We start from the raw sequence: 17,960 nt of genomic DNA on the forward strand, positions 1-17,960 counted from the left end.
AGCGCCGTTCCGGGCTCGTCGCCGGACCCTTCCCCAGGTCGGCGCCGCCCGACGCCGAGGCCTCGCGGCTGCCCGGGGCCGGGCGGCTCGGACGGGGAATCCCGCGGTGCGCCTCCGCGGCCCGGGCCGGCCCCCGCGGCGGGCGGAGGCGAGCGGGCTCGGGCTCCTTGTCGGGCTGCGGTGCGTTCCGCAGCTCCGCTTCTCCCGCGGGCTCTCGGCCCCGGCCGCCATGTCGGCCGGCGCGGGCGCTCTCGGCCCGGCCCCCGCTTCGCGCTCCCGGCTGCGCCCGGCCCGGGGTCGGGCGACGCGCTCGGCCCTGAGAGCAATTCGACTCTGCTGAGTCGTTAGTCGGCACCGCGGCCCGCAAGGCGGGGCTGAGTGCGTCCGAGCCCGGCGGGTGTTTCGCTCTGCGTGGCCTCTGTGCCGAGTTAGGGCTTGGCCCGATGACGAATTGCAGGATTGATGAGAAACCCTCCGTGTGAAATTATTGATGTGCCGATCAAACTGTGCCAAGTGGGTGATCTGCCTGCCTGCGCCCTTAAGGTCTGCGACTTAGCTGTGCTGCGCATAGAGTTTAAACTATAAATGACTGTATTTCCTCATCAAACAAATAATAATCTCTTCTGTGACCCAGTCACAAACTTAGAAGTCATAAACTTTCCCTGACCAAAAAAAAAATATTTTTTTTGAAAAAAAGCTTAGGACATTCTGGAGCTGGCATTCTCTGTAGATACTGCTGGTGGCAGGGAGTTCAACCTAGATGATCTTTAAGGTCTGTTCAAGGTCTCTTCCAACCCAAGCCATTCTGTGATTCTATGATCCTATGATACAGTTTGAGGTCAATATTTGGAAAAAAAGGTGCAACTTGAAATAGCAGTGTGTTACTGTAGCAGCCAGAGCTGTGATCCTTGGGTTTTCAGACACTGCATCGATTTAAAAGTAAATTACCCATCACTGATGTTAAATGGTTAGCCAAGATTCTTCCAAACTTCCTATCTTTATTTTTAGGACCAGCTAGAAGTTAGTGTTTCTTCCAGTTTTGGGTATCTATGCCAGATAGAGAACTAGAGTAGAAACCAAAATATGGAGAAGTCTTTAGAAAAGACTTGGGCCCTGAAAATATTGCGGTCCTTCCCAAATTGTAATCTACAACCTCCTGTTAAGCTGTATCTGCTGGGGAGTATATTTTTTGATGTAGAAGTCTGCAGAATTATCTGTAATGTTTACTTGCTAATGGAAGGAACTTGATCTAATCCTGGTTGCTAGTGGATTTGACAGGAGAACCATTCAAGGCAGTTCTTTTTTAGCTGTGCTCATGCTTAACATGTTAGTGCTGCATCTTCCCTGCATAGCACATAACTGCATTGTAATGCATATAGTAGGAAGATAAGTTTTACTCATCCATCAAATGCAAAGCAGTCTCCAGCTACGAAGCAGTGCTGGCATGTAGATAGTGTACTGCTTAGAAACCTTTGGGCTGTGTCATATATGTGAATTTTTTTCTTCATTTATCTCTTTACAGTTAGCGTTATCTCAGAATGTCAGTGTAAGTGAATCATTATTGTATTTGCATAACATATAATTCTTGTTTGGATAGTGCCTATTTTCCTGTAGATTCACAGTAAAGTGAAGAGACTGATTTAAAGTGTTTTTCATATGGTGGATTAACTAAAAGTAGAAACTAGTAAAAACATAAGTATAAATGGTAAAGAACAAGCAATAAATAGTAAAAGTCTGTCTTAACCAGGCAGGGAAGTTTGACAGGTGCACTGCTTTAGTATTACTATCTGTTATGTTTCAGTCTCTGTTACTGTGAACAGCAGTGGTTCCATTCCCTTTCCTGCCCTACCGCCCCTGCAACTGATGAGTCAGATCAAGGAACTGATCCAGCTGAAAATTAACCAATCTTTTCTGTTGTTGCAGTCAGTTTGCTGACCTGAGCAAAGAGGTGGGAACTTTATGGGAGATGGGAGTGAACCTGTTTGCTTCTTTTAGTTACCTAAAGGCCCTCCTCCTCCTGTGTTCTGTTGTACCCTCCAGGATTCGTGGGCCAGTGGTAGGATGCTTCAGTTATTACAGGGATATTGAGACTTGATGAAGGCTCATAAGAATTAAAAAAAAAAAGAGTTAATTTAAATTATTTTTTGGTGTTGTTGGAATAGGCATATAGAAATATCCATACTGGAAGTAATGCTTAGGCATGACAAAGATTTTAGGAAGTAATTTTAAAAGATTTTCAGTTCTAAACTTAAATCTGTGCCATGGCCATGCATGGATTAGCAGGGAATAGTTACAATTTTGATGTCACCTTAAGTAAGATGGGGACACTTATGTGTTTGTCACTGCAAAAAGCACAGGCTAGTGGTGGTTGTTGTTCCAAAAACTGACTTTTGAAGCTGTTGGAGCTGGGTCGGAGATGGAGTTGGATCTTTGCACTGGAGTACATGTGTACTCCAGGTAGCAAACCAAATGAATGTGGGAAGAGGGTCTTATATGAGCAGCTGCACAGGTGTCACACACTTGGCACTGTATCTGATGCAGGTTTGCTGGGGGGTATCTGATTCTTTCATACTGCTGCTCTACTGGTAGGTCCTAAAATGAGATAAAGCTGCCAGTCACTGTAGTTGTGCAGCGTATGGGGTAATTCCCTGCAGCATGAGGTAGAGATGCTTCACTTGGATGTCTTGACAGTGCTGATCAGTGGACTAGTGCTGGATAACTTATCAGGAGGTGGAATATATGTGTATACTTGTTTGGAAAATTTATCCTTGAGTACATATTGCACAGTGGCAAAATAGGATGTTTTCAGCAGGCAAAAAAACTGTGAAAATGTAATGAGTCCAGGTTTACTTAGCAGGGTCATCACAAAGACTTTTAGGATGAGAGGTACTTGCAAGAAACATATACATCCTTTGGGCTTGAGAGACCTCCCTGCTAATAGCTTACCTTTAAATAAAGAAAAATACATTAAATTCCTGACTATATTATATCTTTTAGAAATTACACTTTAAAATACAGACTTTGGAAGGATGCTGCAAAATCAAGCCCTCAAAATTTAAGGATGAACTCCGTAGCTAAAATTCTTCCCAAATCTTAAATTGTCATTTCTGGTGGGTTTCACCATGTGTTTGTAACCGTAACTGCATGAGTTAAAAGGATGAGGAGGAAGATTGCCCAATGATTCTGTTGTTGAGGTTACCTTGCAAAATCCTTGGAATATACCATCTCCGTGTGATGTTTATGGAGAGACTGGCTTAAAAAAAACTGTAATTAATGTAAGCTGGGGGTCCTCAAAGTGCTACCACCATGTAAATAAAAATAAGAAAGCATTGCAGATTAGTTTTCTTTTGTCCAGTATTTTTATTCAACTCTTAAGAAGTAGCTAAACTCTTTGAAATATACTCCATCCTCATGCTGATATTAAAAATGTTTTATTTAGATTCATTAGTTTTATTGCCCAAATTATTTTTAGCTGTTTTAGCCTGTGCTAAAGACAGGCTGTAAGCGTGTCTCCTATGCATGTGTGTTAAAATTACATTGCTCCATTGTAAATGTATTTTTACTGTTATGACAGGAAAAGCGCTCTGCCTTTTTTTAAAATGAGCAATCATACGTATAATCAACTCGGTTAAAACTTCCTTCCTGCTAAGTGCAGCACTTCCTTTGCATCTGGATAGGAGGGCGAGCAAGAAAAGCAGAAGAGTTTAACAAAGTATTTTTTGTATGAATGATCTTCCTTTGAAAAATAGGAACTTCAGAAATTAAACAAATGAGTCGTCTTCAGCAATTCAGCCTTTATTTGATAAGCAGGTAATAATTCCTTGTGTTTTGTCCGTTACAGAAGTGATGACCACGGTTTGCTTTCCGGGACTTGAAAAAAGGGTTGTAGTTAGCACGTCAGATCATTTTAGCTTAAGATGTTTTTATCTTCTTGTTCTGTTATCCGCTGAAGCATCATTCATTGTGTTGCAGTTTTTCTAGTAGTTAGAGAAATATTTTTTTTGTAAAAAGCTTTATCTGAGGAAGATGTTTCTATGTCGCTGTAAGTCAGTGAAAGAAAACTCAGCGGGCGGCTTGTGCAAGTGCGTCCAGTGTCTTCCAACTCTTGGTCAATAATTTCCACTTAAGCTCATTTTCACTGAACAGTGTTAAATTGTGAACAAAATGCCATAAGGTACGGGGTAGTAAGATGCCATAGAATCATAGAATGGTTTGGGTTGGAAGGGACCTTAAACATCATCTAGTTCCAGCCCGCAGCTTAGGAGGCTTTTTTATGCCCTCAGCTTAGGAGTTTTTTCTTCTGTAACATAGTAATAGTTTATGTCGGAAATGCTTGCTTTTAAAATTGCTGTCTGTTATAAGTCTGGTGAGTGGCTTGTTTGTAAAAATCACATCTAAAGATACTGGGCTTGAATTCAGATGCATGTTAAACGTCTGTCTTGAGAAGCTGGCTTTTGATTTTTAAGGAATGTTTTTGGTGTAAGTCCTTATTCCTCATCATGAAAAAGAGAGTTAGAGGAAAATGAGTCCAGTCTGAAAATTAATCATTTGTTTTTTCATATTCTGTCATTCCTAGAACTCGGTAGGATAGTATTCTGTTCATATGCTTTACGGTATCTTTTGATCTCTATGAAAATCCACTTCTGTTAGTACCAACAACATCAAAAAAGAGGAATCGGCTCTTTAATCGTTTGATTAAAGAGCAAGTCACTGGGGCAGAAATACACTGTCAGACTGCTTATCCTCAGTGAAATCTGGGAAGGCTGTTTAAAAGCTCTATTTTAATTATTTAATCATTGGGTTTGGTTTTTTTCCTTATATTTGGTTTTGAATTGAAAAGATTACATCTGGAGTGGTTTATATAAAGCAAGAATTTAAGACTAACAATTAAGGGGAAGAGGAAATCTAAAAAACGTGTAGCAGGATTGTGACTGGTTTTTGATTTTAATCACAAATAAGTAAAAAATAACTGTAAAGCAAATGTAGATGAGAATGCAATCAAATGTTTTTATATTTTGATAGATTTCTTCTGGCATGGAGTTGGGTGACTATGAACAGCCTGTTGTTATGAGAGAAGAAAACAAACGAAGGAGAAGAAGAATGAAACCTCATTGTACATCGAGTAATTTGTCTTCAATGGAACTGATATCCATTGAGTTCATTTTACCTACAAGCAATAAGCATACTAAAGTACCGGAAATGATGTTACTCGAAATAGCTGGAAACTGTACTGTTGAGCAGATGAAAGCACAAATTTGGATGCGTGCGATAGAGATGAGTCAAACCACAGACTTCTACCATGCGTTCACCCCGGATCAGTTCGTACTTCAGTATCAGAAGAAGGGGCAATGGTATGAAATTTATGATAAACATCAACTATTACAGACATTAGACTGCATACTGTACTGGAAAGTGTTACAGAAGAAAATAGGCAAAATATATGTAGTCCAGAAACAAAAACCATCAGAAGAAGTTCAGGAATTTCAGCGTCAGCTTAATGATTTAATTGGTTATGATGTTACTGATGTAAGCAACGTGCATGATGACGAACTAGAATTTACCCGACGCAGATTAGTCACTCCACGAATGATAGAAGTAGCCTGTAGAGATCCTAAGTTGTATGCAATGCACCCATGGACTACATCTAAGCCACTCCCAGAATATTTGTTCAAAAAGATAACTAATAATAACATTTTTATAATCATACATAGAGGAACGACGAGCCAAAAAATTAAAGTGTCGATAGATGACACTCCAGATATGATTCTCCATAGCTTTTTCACAAAAATGGCAAAGAAAAAGTCTTTGATGGATATTCCTGAAGATCATAGCGAACTGGATTTTGTTCTTAGGATTTGTGGCAGAGATGAGTACATTACTGGAGACACACCCATCAAGGATTTTCACTGGATAAGACAGTGCCTTAAGAATGGGGAAGAAATCCATCTTGTGTTAGACAACCCTCCTGATCCAAGTGAGGATGAGGTGCAGAAGGAAGAGTGGCCATTGGTAGATGACTGTACAGGAGTTACAGGATATCACGAACAATTGACCATAGATGGAAAAGATCATGAGAGAGTCTTCACTATCTCTTTGTGGGATTGTAATAGGAAATTCAGGGTGAAAATAATTGGTATCGATATCCCAGTTTTACCAAGAAATACTGATCTTACTGTATTTGTAGAGGCTAACATTCAACACGGGCAACAGCTCCTTTCACAAAGGAGGACTTCCTCAAAGCCTTTTACTGAGGAGGTTCTGTGGAATATTTGGTTGGAGTTTGACATCAAAATCAAGGATTTGCCTAAAGGAGCACTCTTGAATCTTCAGATCTATTGTGGTAAAGCACAGGGATTGTCCACAAAGACAAACCTTCAGTCACACGAATCCCCCAACTCTGATTCAAAATGCAAAACTCAACTTCTGTATTACGTGAATCTTTTATTGATAGATCACCGTTTCCTGCTACGAAGTGGGGAGTATGTTCTCCACATGTGGAAAATCCCAGGCAAAGGGGAAGAGCAAGGAAGTATCAATGCAGACAAACTCACCTCAGCAACTAATCCGGATAAAGAAAACTCCATGGCTATCTCTATTGTGCTGGACAAATACTGTCACCCAATTGCCTTGCCCAAGCACAGGATAACATCTGATTCTCAGGGGGACAGGACACGAGCTGAAATGCCCAACCAGCTTCGCAAGCAACTTGAAGAGATCATAGCAACTGACCCACTTAATCCACTTTCTCCTGAGGACAAAGAACTGTTGTGGCACTTTAGGTATGAAAGTATAAAGCACCCCAAGGCATACCCTAAGCTGCTTAGCTCTGTCAAATGGGGACAACAAGAAATAGTGGCCAAAACATACCAGTTGCTAGCTAAAAAGGAGGCGTGGGATCAAAGCACTTTAGATGTTGGACTCACAATGCAGCTTCTGGACTGTAACTTTTCTGATGAAAATGTACGAGCAATGGCAGTTCAAAAACTGGAAAGTTTAGAAGATGATGATGTTCTTCATTATCTTTTGCAACTCGTGCAGGTAAGGTGTATTTGTATGTTTGATCTTTGGCTTCCGAGAGTATTTACAGTACCATATAACCATTCCCATGCCAGCAAGAAACCCTGGTTTTGAAGCCTTCAGATTTTAATCAAAGCAGTGGTAGTAACCAAACTAGTCCAAAATTCATTTTCAACTTTCACCTGTCTGTATCATTATTTTGGTATTAGGATTGCCTTGTGCCTTACAGTTTGCATCTTGTATCTACAACAATACGTTATATTGTCAATGCTTAACATGGCTGTGGTGGGAGCCAGTCCTTACTGTGCTATCTCTAATCCTGTTCTTGTCACGTCTGGATGATGCTCTTGGTTACCTTTACCAACATAGAGAAAGAAAGTAAAGGCAGATGTTAACACAGCAGAGGCCCAAATAAAAATCTGGAGTTGGATTTCAGGATCTGAAATGTCAGTGCTATTATATAATGTGTGACAGCACTGTGAATCATGGACTGCTAAGGGGACCCAATTAATGTAGAAGGCCCTAAAAAAATTAAAAAGCAAATAGAAGTTTGTTATTCATAGATAAAATTAATTCATTCTGGGAAGTTGAGTAAAAAAAAATGTGTTTTTAATGGAAATGAATCACCACTGTATTTATTTGAAGTGCTTTGTGTGCAGTCTACTGGATGAAACGTCTGGAAAGTTGGCATCAGTTGTACAAGCAGATCGTTTGGTCTGTTTTTCACAAAGTGGGGCTGGAGCTGAGCTGGCTGTTGGTGGCAAAGTTCTATGGCTTCTGAGAGGTGGGACCTGCAGTCCTGCAAGGGCAGCGTGTCCTCCAGTGAAGCGGGGCAGCGCTGTGGCTTCCTGGGCCTGGCAGGTCTCTGGGTCGTGTGCAGGGCTGTCAGCCTGCACAGCAGGAAATGCTTTTTTTCAAAGAATCAGAGAGCAGAATTGGCATTAAGAAACAAAAAACAACCCCACCCATCCACCCCCTCTCCAAAAAAAAGAAACCTGCGAACCGTGGGATGGGGCTTTGGATTTCCATGTGTTCAGAGGGTCCTGGTTGCTGCAAATTAAAGTTCATTTTTCAGATTTAGATGCACACTGGCAGTGCTTTAAAGAAACCTTGTTAGCCTTGTCTTCACTTGTCTGAAGATGAGGCTCCCCAGGCAGAGTTGGTGGGCTTAGCATTAGCTGAAGGAACCACCGTGGTTGCTTCCCCAGACCTCCCACATTGATGGGCTGGATCTGCTTGGCTGCGGCTCTGCAGTCTGCACGCAGCTCAGCGATTTCATTCTCCTCTGTACCTAAATTAGGGTGTGGGATGGTGATTGGTCCATGTCAAAGTGCCTAACAGAAGGGGGAAAATAACTCTTTTAAAAATTCTTTTTGATATTATTTACTTTCAGGAGAGAGTTTTAAAGAGAAAAATCACTCTAAAGATAAATTAAACGAGTGTAGTATAATTTCATAGTAGTTTAATTTCACCATGTCATTTTTAGTAAGAAATTTATCCAGGTATTAAAATACTGTCATTCTCAAAAGGGAAAAAAAAATAAGTCCCAGCTTATACCTCCTAGCTGCTTCCTTGGATTCTCTTCCATGGTTAATTGCAGGGCACAAACCTTTGGCACCATGCAGCCAAGTATTGACGCTGCGCGTTTTCTGAGAATGAATGGATGCTTGTCAGTGCTCTGCTCTAAGAGGACATCATGGTTGTCTATCTTGAAAACCGTCATGACTTCTCACATGTGTGCCTTTGTGAAAGCTTTACAGCTTCTTTCCCTGTGCATAGGGTGCTCCCATCCTACATCCCAGTGCAAGTGGGAATCGTGTTATTTCCCACTTGGTCTGTCCCAAACAGAAGTAAATATGCTGTGAATAAATCCACTGAGCATCCAATAAAGGTCTGTGGCTCTCTGTAGTAAAACGTGGCAAGGACAGTTAAATCACAGCAAAATCCATTGAAAAACAAATGCCAGTGAAGAAAATCATGCTACCGTTATGTGGCATTGTGTCAGTGCCTCCTGTTGGTGATCTGACCCAGCAAAGGTCCAGGAAGGGAAATACTGTCAGGCTTTTTCTCATGGCTGGTTTTTATTATTCATATTCAAATACTTGTAATTGTCTCTTTGCAGGAAAAAAAGGATTGATTTTTTAAAAAGTAATTATTTCCAAGACACAAGCATAATAAGGACAGTCATAAAACTTTTTTTTTTAGTATTTCTTATGTTGAAATTTACATTTACAGCTTTAAGGTAAGGAAGTTTTGTTTTGAAGCGGTGACCAGGCCTTTGGCTCTGTTTCATTCTGAAGTTGTTTTTCAGTTATGTGCATGGAGAACGTTCAGCAGAATGTATACCAGAACAAGGTCTTTAATAGCCGTCCTTGCAAGCAAATCCGTTTGAATATATGCAATAGTTATTGCTTTTAGGTTCCTTTTGGCAGTGAAAGTAAATTTTTATTAAAAAACATACCTCATTATCTCTCATGTGAAGTAAAAGTTCTTACAATCTGTTTAAGATTGTGAGTTCTTATTATCTTTCCCAGGTAAGATGCTGTCGTTTAGGAGAATTAAACTATTGGAGACTTAGTGTTGATATTTTATGAATAAAGGTAGAACTTGTGCTGCAGTACGTTTAGGAGATATTTAATGAATTCAGCGTAGCTATGCTTATGGCTTGGTTGTTTCCTTGCAAGCTGCAGAACACAGCGATCTTGAAAGAGCTGTTATGCTGCACTGCATAGCTATCCCTGCATGTTTGTGTACTGTGATGCTTCTGAAAGCTGAGCATGCCGCATGCACCAGGCTCTGCTCATCCCTTTGGTTTGCCCTTAATCTCCCCACTGCCACATCCTGACTGTTTCCAGAACCCAAAACCGTTCAGCAACCCCTCTATCCACACAAAGGATTTTCTGACTTTCTTCCAGGGCTTTTTTGCTACTACTTTCTGTGTCTACATGCCTGCCTTTCATCCTCTTTAGCATCAGTACGATCCTCCTCTAAGTTTGAGTCCTTCAGTCAACAGAAAAAAAGCAGATGGAGAAAGCACTTGGAGGAGTCACCAGGCTGCCCATCACAGCTCAGGGCCCAACCCAGAACATGGGTTAGATTTTGTTTTACAGACCAACTCACTTGGTTATTGTGGTGAGGGTGAGAATAACAGAACAAAATTCCTGAGACGTAAAAAAGTTGTTGACTTTGTTTCCACCCCATTTTGACAGTGTCTTGGCAGTATCTGTGGGCTTGGTGCAGGGGAGTGGCAGAGAAAATATCTACCTGTGCTCACAGAGCCACTGAAAAAAGCAGATCTGCTGAAGTCTTCTTTGTAGCTGTGCTCTATCCTACAGAATAGTATTTGTATCAGAGCTTTTCTTCTTTTTTGTGGTTCGCTGGGACTGAGAGTCAGAGTGCCTCTGGTGATGGGCACTGATAAGCTGCTCCTGGAGTGGGAGCAGCTCCTGCTGTGGGAGCTGGGGCACCCAGCAGGGAGCCCTGCTTCCCGTCCTGAGGTGCTGTCTGTTGGCAGAAATGGTACACTCTTACTGAACGTTTTGTTTAAAGAATAGTTACAAATACATTATTTCATTTGGCAATAATCTTTTCAAGCATTCTCTGTGCCAGTGAGGCTGCAGGCTGTTTTCTCATTTTGTTAGGTTTTCCTACAGACTGCTGTGTTGTTTCACTGGCAGTCCAGAACTCAGTCTCACCAGTTTGCTCAGCCCTGCCTTGCTTGTCATAGAATTACAGAATGATTTGGGTTGGAAGGGACCTTAAAGCCCACCATCCCCAACCTCTGCCATGGGCTCAGGCTGCCCAGGGCCTCATCCAACCCGGCTCTGAGCGCCTGCAGGGATGGGGCACCTACAGCTCTATGGGCAGCTGTGCCAGGGCCTCACCGCCCTCTGAGTAAAGGGCATCTAACATCTAACCTGATCTCTGTCTTTTAGTTTAAAGTTGTTCCCCCTTGTTCTATCACTATCTGACTGCATAAAAAGTTGACCCTCTCCTGCTTTTAAGCCCCCTTCATGTACTGGAAGGCCTCAGTGATCTCTCCCTGGAGCCTTTTCTTCGCCAGGCTGAACAAGCCCAACTCCCTCAGCCTTTTTTCGTAGGAGAGGTGCTGCAGCCCTCTGATCATCTTCATGGTCCTCCTCTGGACCCACTCCAACAGCTTCTCATCCTTCGTGTGCGGGGGGCCCCAGGCCTGGACACAGAACTCCAGACGGGGCCTCATGAGGGCAGAACAGAGGGGAACAATCACCTCCCTTACCCTGCTGGCCAGAAATTGCTTGTTGCATTAATCTGAAAAGAAACTGTTGCAGATAAAAGTTGCTTGCTGAACCCTGCAGAGAAGTATTGCTTTGTTTTTTCAACTTTGTTTCCTCAAAAAAACTGTTTTGTTATGCTCTTTCTTGCATAAAGAAAGTGTTCAGTACGTGTGATCTGTAAAATGTAAGAGGGCCTTACATGTTACTAACACATCTTCTCTGTATTTTCCAGGCTGTGAAATTTGAACCTTATCATGACAGCGCATTAGCCAGATTTCTGCTGAAACGGGGTTTAAGAGTAAGTATTTCAAATACAGTCAGCTCATGCTAAGTTACTGGCATTTTCTCAAGGAATTGTCATGTGTGCTAATTGTAATGTCTTTCTTTACCACTAGAACAAAAGAATCGGTCACTTCTTGTTTTGGTTTTTAAGAAGTGAGATTGCCCAATCCATGCACTACCAGCAGAGGTTCGCTGTGATCCTAGAAGCCTATCTTAGGGGCTGTGGGAAAGCAATGCTGCATGATTTCATGAAACAGGTTCAAGTCATTGAATTGTTGCATAAAGTCACAATGGAGATAAAATCAGTTTCTGCGGAAAAATACGATGTCACTTCTCAAGGTATTTATTAACAGACATTTATTTGTTTGTAATAGTATTGTTCTTTTCTGTTTAGCTGTGAAATCTAGGCATCAGATTGCCTGGGTTATTTAAAAATCACGGATAGATTACAGACGTAATATTTCCATTCTTTGACTTATCTTCTTGAGCCTTATGCCACACAACTGGAAAGTTAGAATTTTGTACTTAATTCTTAGCTGAATACCAGCACTGAAAAATAGAAGCAACCCAGGACACAAATATTAACTGGAAGTACAGAGCAAAAAATGGCACTTGCCAAGAAACACAGCCTTACTCAAGCAAGGCCTGGAACACCCTTGGCAAGGGCAGTGGGGTGAGTTCAGACCAGTCTCTGCTAGACCACAAGTAGCTGATGGATCAGCCCTGAATATACAGAGCACATCTTTGGTGCTCTGCAGCGCAATGAATAGGAGTCCTGTGAGACACAGATGTGACGCTGTTATTTTCAGTTCCTGTAAGCACTGCTTTGGCCCCACGTAGGGTTATGTAATGCCTGTTTACCTCTGTATTTTCCTGCCTTTTTTTTTTTTTTTTTTCCCCTCAAGTGACTTCCTTAAAAGCATTTTTATTAAGATTCCTGTTAGTTGCTCAGATCTGGGACTAAGTGCAAGAGACATGGCAATAATAAATTCTAAAAGCTGTAAAATTTGGGAGAGAGACACACCAGTTCTTCCTACGTGTTCAGACCAGTTTGTTCTAGGCCACAAAGTCCTTGGTTCAAAAGACATTCCTGTTTTGGTTACTGGGAAGTGTCTGGGGTGCTATTTGAAATGCAGCTGTTTTTACAGACCTTGTCTTGGAGAGTAAGGAATCCACTGAGGAGCTGATGGCTGTGCTTACTGGCTCTCAGGAGCTATTCTTCAGGGCTGGAGGTTTCCATATTAAAAACATGGTATAAATACAGAGCATTCAGTATTGCCTTTTTATTAAAATTGTTTGTATCAGTTGAAAAACAGATTTATTTGTGATTGCATAAAGTGTAAAGGGAATATGCATTTGTTCTTTGATATACAATGTGCTATCAGTTACACTGCCACTTAGTGTGAATTTTGAGACTCACTGAATGCTTGTACAGAATTCTTTCTAAACTGCATTTTAAATGTATCTAAAAGTGCTGTATAATCTAAACAGATCTGGTCAGATCCCATGTTTCTGAAAGGAACTTAGAGACTTGCAGATGTACATGTCTGTAACAGCAGTGGTTTCCTTAACACGTTATCTTTGAAGAATCTGTGGAAAAGAATAAAGTTTCAAGAGAAAGCAATCACTTTAGCACCCACAGGATTTTGAAATTGAAGAGTCTCTGTACTTATTCTACAGCAGAACAGTTAAAGAAGTTTTATGTAATTGAAATTTCCAGTGAATAAGGCTTCCATTTAGGCTACTAATGATACTAGTTTAATTCATTCTCAGATCGCTGAGGATACAACTTTTTCTATAGACATCCTAAGCCTCTTAAATTTTTAAAAATCTATTTCCTACACTTTCTTTTTTAGTTTATTGCTTCTTTTTCTTCCATATGATTTCTATTCTCCTGTTTTTTATATTTGAAGCCTGAATGCTTTAAACTGTTTCATTTCATTCTTTCATGCAGTCACATCTAATTTTTATATATATTTTTTCTTCCTTCCGTGCTTGTAGTTTTTTTATTTTTTAATAAACTACTTTAAGGCCTGTGGTATTCCAGTAACAGTTATGTCATCAAACTTACATTCACCTTATTTGTAATCTCTTTCTTTATATTGAAAACATAGCAAGCAGTGAAAATAAATAAATTCTTAAGAATACAGCAGTACCAGCTTGTATTAGATTGTCTGCTTTCATCACTGTGCTGTTTGATGATTTGTGATCCCTAGGTGTGTATGTGCAGCTGTTTCTTCTCTTAAAGAAGAAACATTTCTCTTAAAATATGTAGTACTGTAGTTCTTAAGCTAGATCAATGTGGAAATTGGTTTAGGAAGTGCTTTGACCTGTGTCAGCTAACACCTAATTTTTACACATTTCAGTTGGTCAGTATACAAAATTTTTCAAAGATTGTCTGACATTGTGAGAAGACTTACTGAAATCAAGCTAGACTTGTGTAAGGGATCAGTAGTTACATTTTAGAAAGCTTTTTACATGATGACCTATGCTACCACAGCCTAGTTTTTTCTTAGGATAGTTGTCTAAGGGGGAAATGGTTTTAATCTAAGGCAGAATGGTCTTAAATTGAGACAGGAGTGGTTTAGATGAGATATTAGGAGGAAGTTTTTCACACAGAGGGTGGTGACACACTGGAACAGGCTGCCCAAGGAGGCTGTGGATGCCCCATCCCTGGAGGCATTCAAGGCCAGGCTGGATGTGGCTCTGGGCAGCCTGGTCTGCTGGTTGGTGACCCTGCACACAGCAGGGGGTTGAAACTGGATGATCATTGTGGTCCTTTTCAACCCAGGCCATTCTGTGATTCTAATTATACTGTTCACTGATTAGCTCCTGTACCTCGCTGGCAGATCTTATTTAATTTTGCATTTTTACCAGATTAGATATCACATCAGTCACCAAATTTTCTTGTTACTGTAATATGAGATTTTCAGGGCTGCAACAAGAAAGCTTAAATAAGAAATTCAGCATATCTGTGTTTGAATTCCTTATGACTACACTGTGCAGCACTGCATGAATTCAAAAGTCATGAATCTGGATGTAGGAGCAGTGAGATAGGTGAAAATAATATTGGTAAATGCAAGGTACTTTCAGGTTCCCCTTTCTGCTGAGCCTTTGACGGAGATATTTGAGCATTTCTTTGTCAGTAATAAGGGAAATATACAGATGTACATATACATTTTGTGTTGTGTCATTTTGTTTTTTTTTTAAATGAAACTTGAGGTTTTAGTGTAATCTCTTCACCCATGGAGATGGAGTCTTCTGAAGAATATCAAGCACTGTGTGGTTTTGAACTGCATAGAGGGACCATGAGTTGTGAGGTGCTTGAAGACTTTTGGGATCTGAAACAGCCCATTAACCATGGGAGTTAAAGAGTTTTCCTCCATTCCTCAAAATAGAATGTCTTTAAGGAGTGCACTTTAGAAAGTAGCTAATCAGAGGATTTGTTTTTAGCTAAACATCAGTTAAGAAGTTCTATTAGCTGTAATGCTTTTACTTCCAACTTTTGATTTTAGTGTGTTTTCTTGCTTGCAATTGCAGTTATTGCACAGCTTAGACAAAAACTTGAAAAACTACAGGGCAGCAAACTTCCAGAAAGTTTTAGAGTCCCATATGACCCTGGGCTAAGAGCAGGAGCCCTAGTGGTAAGTACATCTTGAGTTCCTACAAATCCTTTTTGAAAAAATTATCCTATCTGCAAGGACGTTTCCTTTGGTAAAAACATCTAAGGACCTTATTTCACTGTGAATGTGATGACATTTCATGGCTTTAAAAAAGTATTCTTCCTAATGCTAATGGCATTTTTCTAAGTGAGATGACATGCTACCATGCGGAAAACAAAACAAAACACAAAAACAACTCCTCTTAAAAAATTCTAATAATTAAATGTCAATTAAATTGAAGATTTAACAGGTGGCTGAATTCTGTTTATATCAAATGCCTGTATAAATCTGTTTCAGCAGACTTCGGAGATTTTGGGATGTTCAGTTTTTCTTCTTACTTTCCTTGCCTTACCTGAAGGATGTGTCTGGCCTTCACGTGTCTTTAAGGTTTATTTGAGACCTCAGTCTTACTAACACAAACGTTTTCCTATTTCTGATTTTTTCAGTATCTCTGCTGACTGTGTTGCTTTTATTAAAAAGTACATTAACATTTCACTAGAAATATGTTAAGAAACACCTGTTTCCTCCAGTGCTGTCATGTGATTGTCGAGGTCTGTGCCAATTCCTATGTTTTGCACTTAAAAACACGATGAATAAATCAGCAGGTGTATTGTGACAGTACGTTTGCTCTTGAAGCTACTGTGCTATGTGAAATTTGGGTAAGGAAACACAATGAAAGCTCTTTAGATGCACCTGATGCGCAGCCTACAAGAAAGGAATCCTTTGGTTTTTCTCTTAGCTAAGAACAGATGAACCATCCAGTGTAGGAGATGGCAGTCAGCATTCTCGTCTAGGTGACTGATAGCTGTTTTCCAAGTCCATCCATGTTTCTGTTAAATAAGCCCATGCCTTGGTAGCAGCCTATAGGCCTGTCTGCCTTCAAACTGAAAGAGCTGAACACCTCCCAGCTGAGGACCACAGAGGCACTGTCTGTACAGAAGTCAATTGAAACAGTATTTACTCAGAAATACAGCATTTCTGATAACTTCAGAAGCTTAATTTAAATAATTATAATTTTTGTAGGTTTGTACATGTTTAACTTTGAATATTTATTTTGTTAAGTTTTTGACAAAAAAAAATGGTCTTCAAAATAAAATATCTTTGAGGCTTTTCTAGTTTTCCCTTACTTTGGAAGTGGGCAGCCCTTCCAAGGTCTTCCTAGGTACATGAAGTAACTGGTTTACAAAGAAAAGAAGCTATGTCCAAAATAGATGCACCTGTTTTGTTTTTTTTTTTCTATGAACAGAAATGTTTGATGCAACATTTGATATTGGCAAGCTTTAATTTTGTCTTCGTTCTAGCAAGCGTTACTTGTCCATAAGCTTAAAATCCTCACAGCCTGAAATTTGAATAGTCTAAACCAGATATTAGTAGCAAAACCGGTGTTTCAAGTTAAGTTCAAAGCTGTAACAGTTTTTTCCCCTTTTAATAGAACTAGTGATAAAAGCTGTTTTCTTTTAAACTCAAAGTTCAGAACCTCAGTCTATGAAACGTGAATATTCTGAAATACTCCTTCCTGAAATCATCACTTCTGTCAGCTCTCAAACACTGGTGTGTAAATGCTTTTATTATTTTATGTGATTTTACTGTAGTAATTATTCCAGAATAGGAAGTATTTCGTACCACATTTGTACGAGACATAATCAGATGAGAAAACATTAGAAATAATACAATTTCAGTAGTTTCATTGCTGAACTTCTCAAGAGTGAAAAATTAGTAAAACTAAATGAGTGTTTGTTCTGTTATTTTATGAATTGCTGTGTTAAATTGCTTTCACAAATGCCATTTTCACGTGAATTTGGCTGCACAATTTTCTAAGGAAATTGAGTAAAATCAAGGAGTCTGTAATAACTGAGATCTCTAAAAGTCACAAGGGTGGACAATATGGCAAATTGCATTGGGTGACTTTCCTGTTTTGTAAAGCATCTCAGAATGCTCTGGGGCAGTTCTAAGTTTCCCAGTGATTTCAGAAGCTCTTACTCCTGGCTTAAAAGTTCTTTCTGTCTGAAACAGATTTACAAGTTAAGCCTTGACTCTCTGCAACTGATTTTGTGTTTCCCTTCATCATGGGCAGTGTTCAAAGCTTTGCAGGTTCAGTGAGGATTTCTCTGGCAATGGAAAACCATCCTTTACATGTATTTTCAGTGTGTTTCTTGTGGTTTAACTGATTGGAAGTTGGTGAACTACTCTCTAGCTGGTGTTTAAGAAGGTTGGTGTGCTGATGTTGGAGCACAGTGCCTAACGATAGACGTCTCTTTCACAGATAGAAAAATGTAAAGTAATGGCCTCCAAGAAGAAACCCCTCTGGCTTGAGTTTAAATGTGCAGATCCAACTGCTCTATCAAATGAAACCATAGGCATCATCTTTAAACATGGAGATGACCTCCGTCAGGACATGCTTATTTTACAGGTAAGATAATGCTGTATTGGAGGAATAAATTGAATATGTAAATATTTTTAAATTGTTTTACTTTTCAGAGGAGGATGTGCTGTCTACTTAAAATAGGAGGCTTTTATTTTGTAAGCTGTATGGCAAGCTGATAGCTAAAACAGGATCTTCTTTTTTGTACTACTGTGTTTTAAATTACTGTTACCTTTCTTTCCTGCCATATTCCACACAAACTTAATATTTTGGTGTTCTAGAGAAGAAGTCTGTTATTTAGCGCAAGATGGCTTGTTTTTCTGATGAAGAATTTTTTTCATTGGCGTATGTGATAGGTGAAATTACAAATGGAAAAATAAT

General features: G+C 40.0%; 1 protein-coding gene across 2 annotated transcripts in view; it reads left to right on the plus strand.

The window, feature by feature from the left end:
* The first annotated feature begins 3,705 nt into the window (after window positions 1–3,705).
* PIK3CG (phosphatidylinositol-4,5-bisphosphate 3-kinase catalytic subunit gamma) overlaps window positions 3,706–17,960 on the plus strand; it is a 29,878-nt gene continuing 15,623 nt past the window's right edge. The window contains exons 1-6 of one of the 2 annotated variants that reach the window (XM_042815447.1): window positions 3,706–3,810; window positions 5,023–7,038; window positions 11,506–11,571; window positions 11,669–11,894; window positions 15,096–15,199; window positions 17,481–17,627. In XM_042815447.1, coding sequence (XP_042671381.1) covers window positions 5,035–7,038; window positions 11,506–11,571; window positions 11,669–11,894; window positions 15,096–15,199; window positions 17,481–17,627 — 2,547 coding nt within the window. In that variant the 5' untranslated portion in view covers window positions 3,706–3,810; window positions 5,023–5,034. Of the gene's footprint in view, window positions 3,811–5,022; window positions 7,039–11,505; window positions 11,572–11,668; window positions 11,895–15,095; window positions 15,200–17,480; window positions 17,628–17,960 lie in introns of those variants that run through there. The other variant, XM_042815448.1, reaches the window with a different exon arrangement.

The sequence above is a fragment of the Centrocercus urophasianus genome, unplaced genomic scaffold, assembly GCF_019232065.1.
Source record: "Centrocercus urophasianus isolate 14NV4802_14NV808 unplaced genomic scaffold, USGS_Curo_1.0 seq_15, whole genome shotgun sequence".
Taxonomy (NCBI): domain Eukaryota; kingdom Metazoa; phylum Chordata; class Aves; order Galliformes; family Phasianidae; genus Centrocercus; species Centrocercus urophasianus.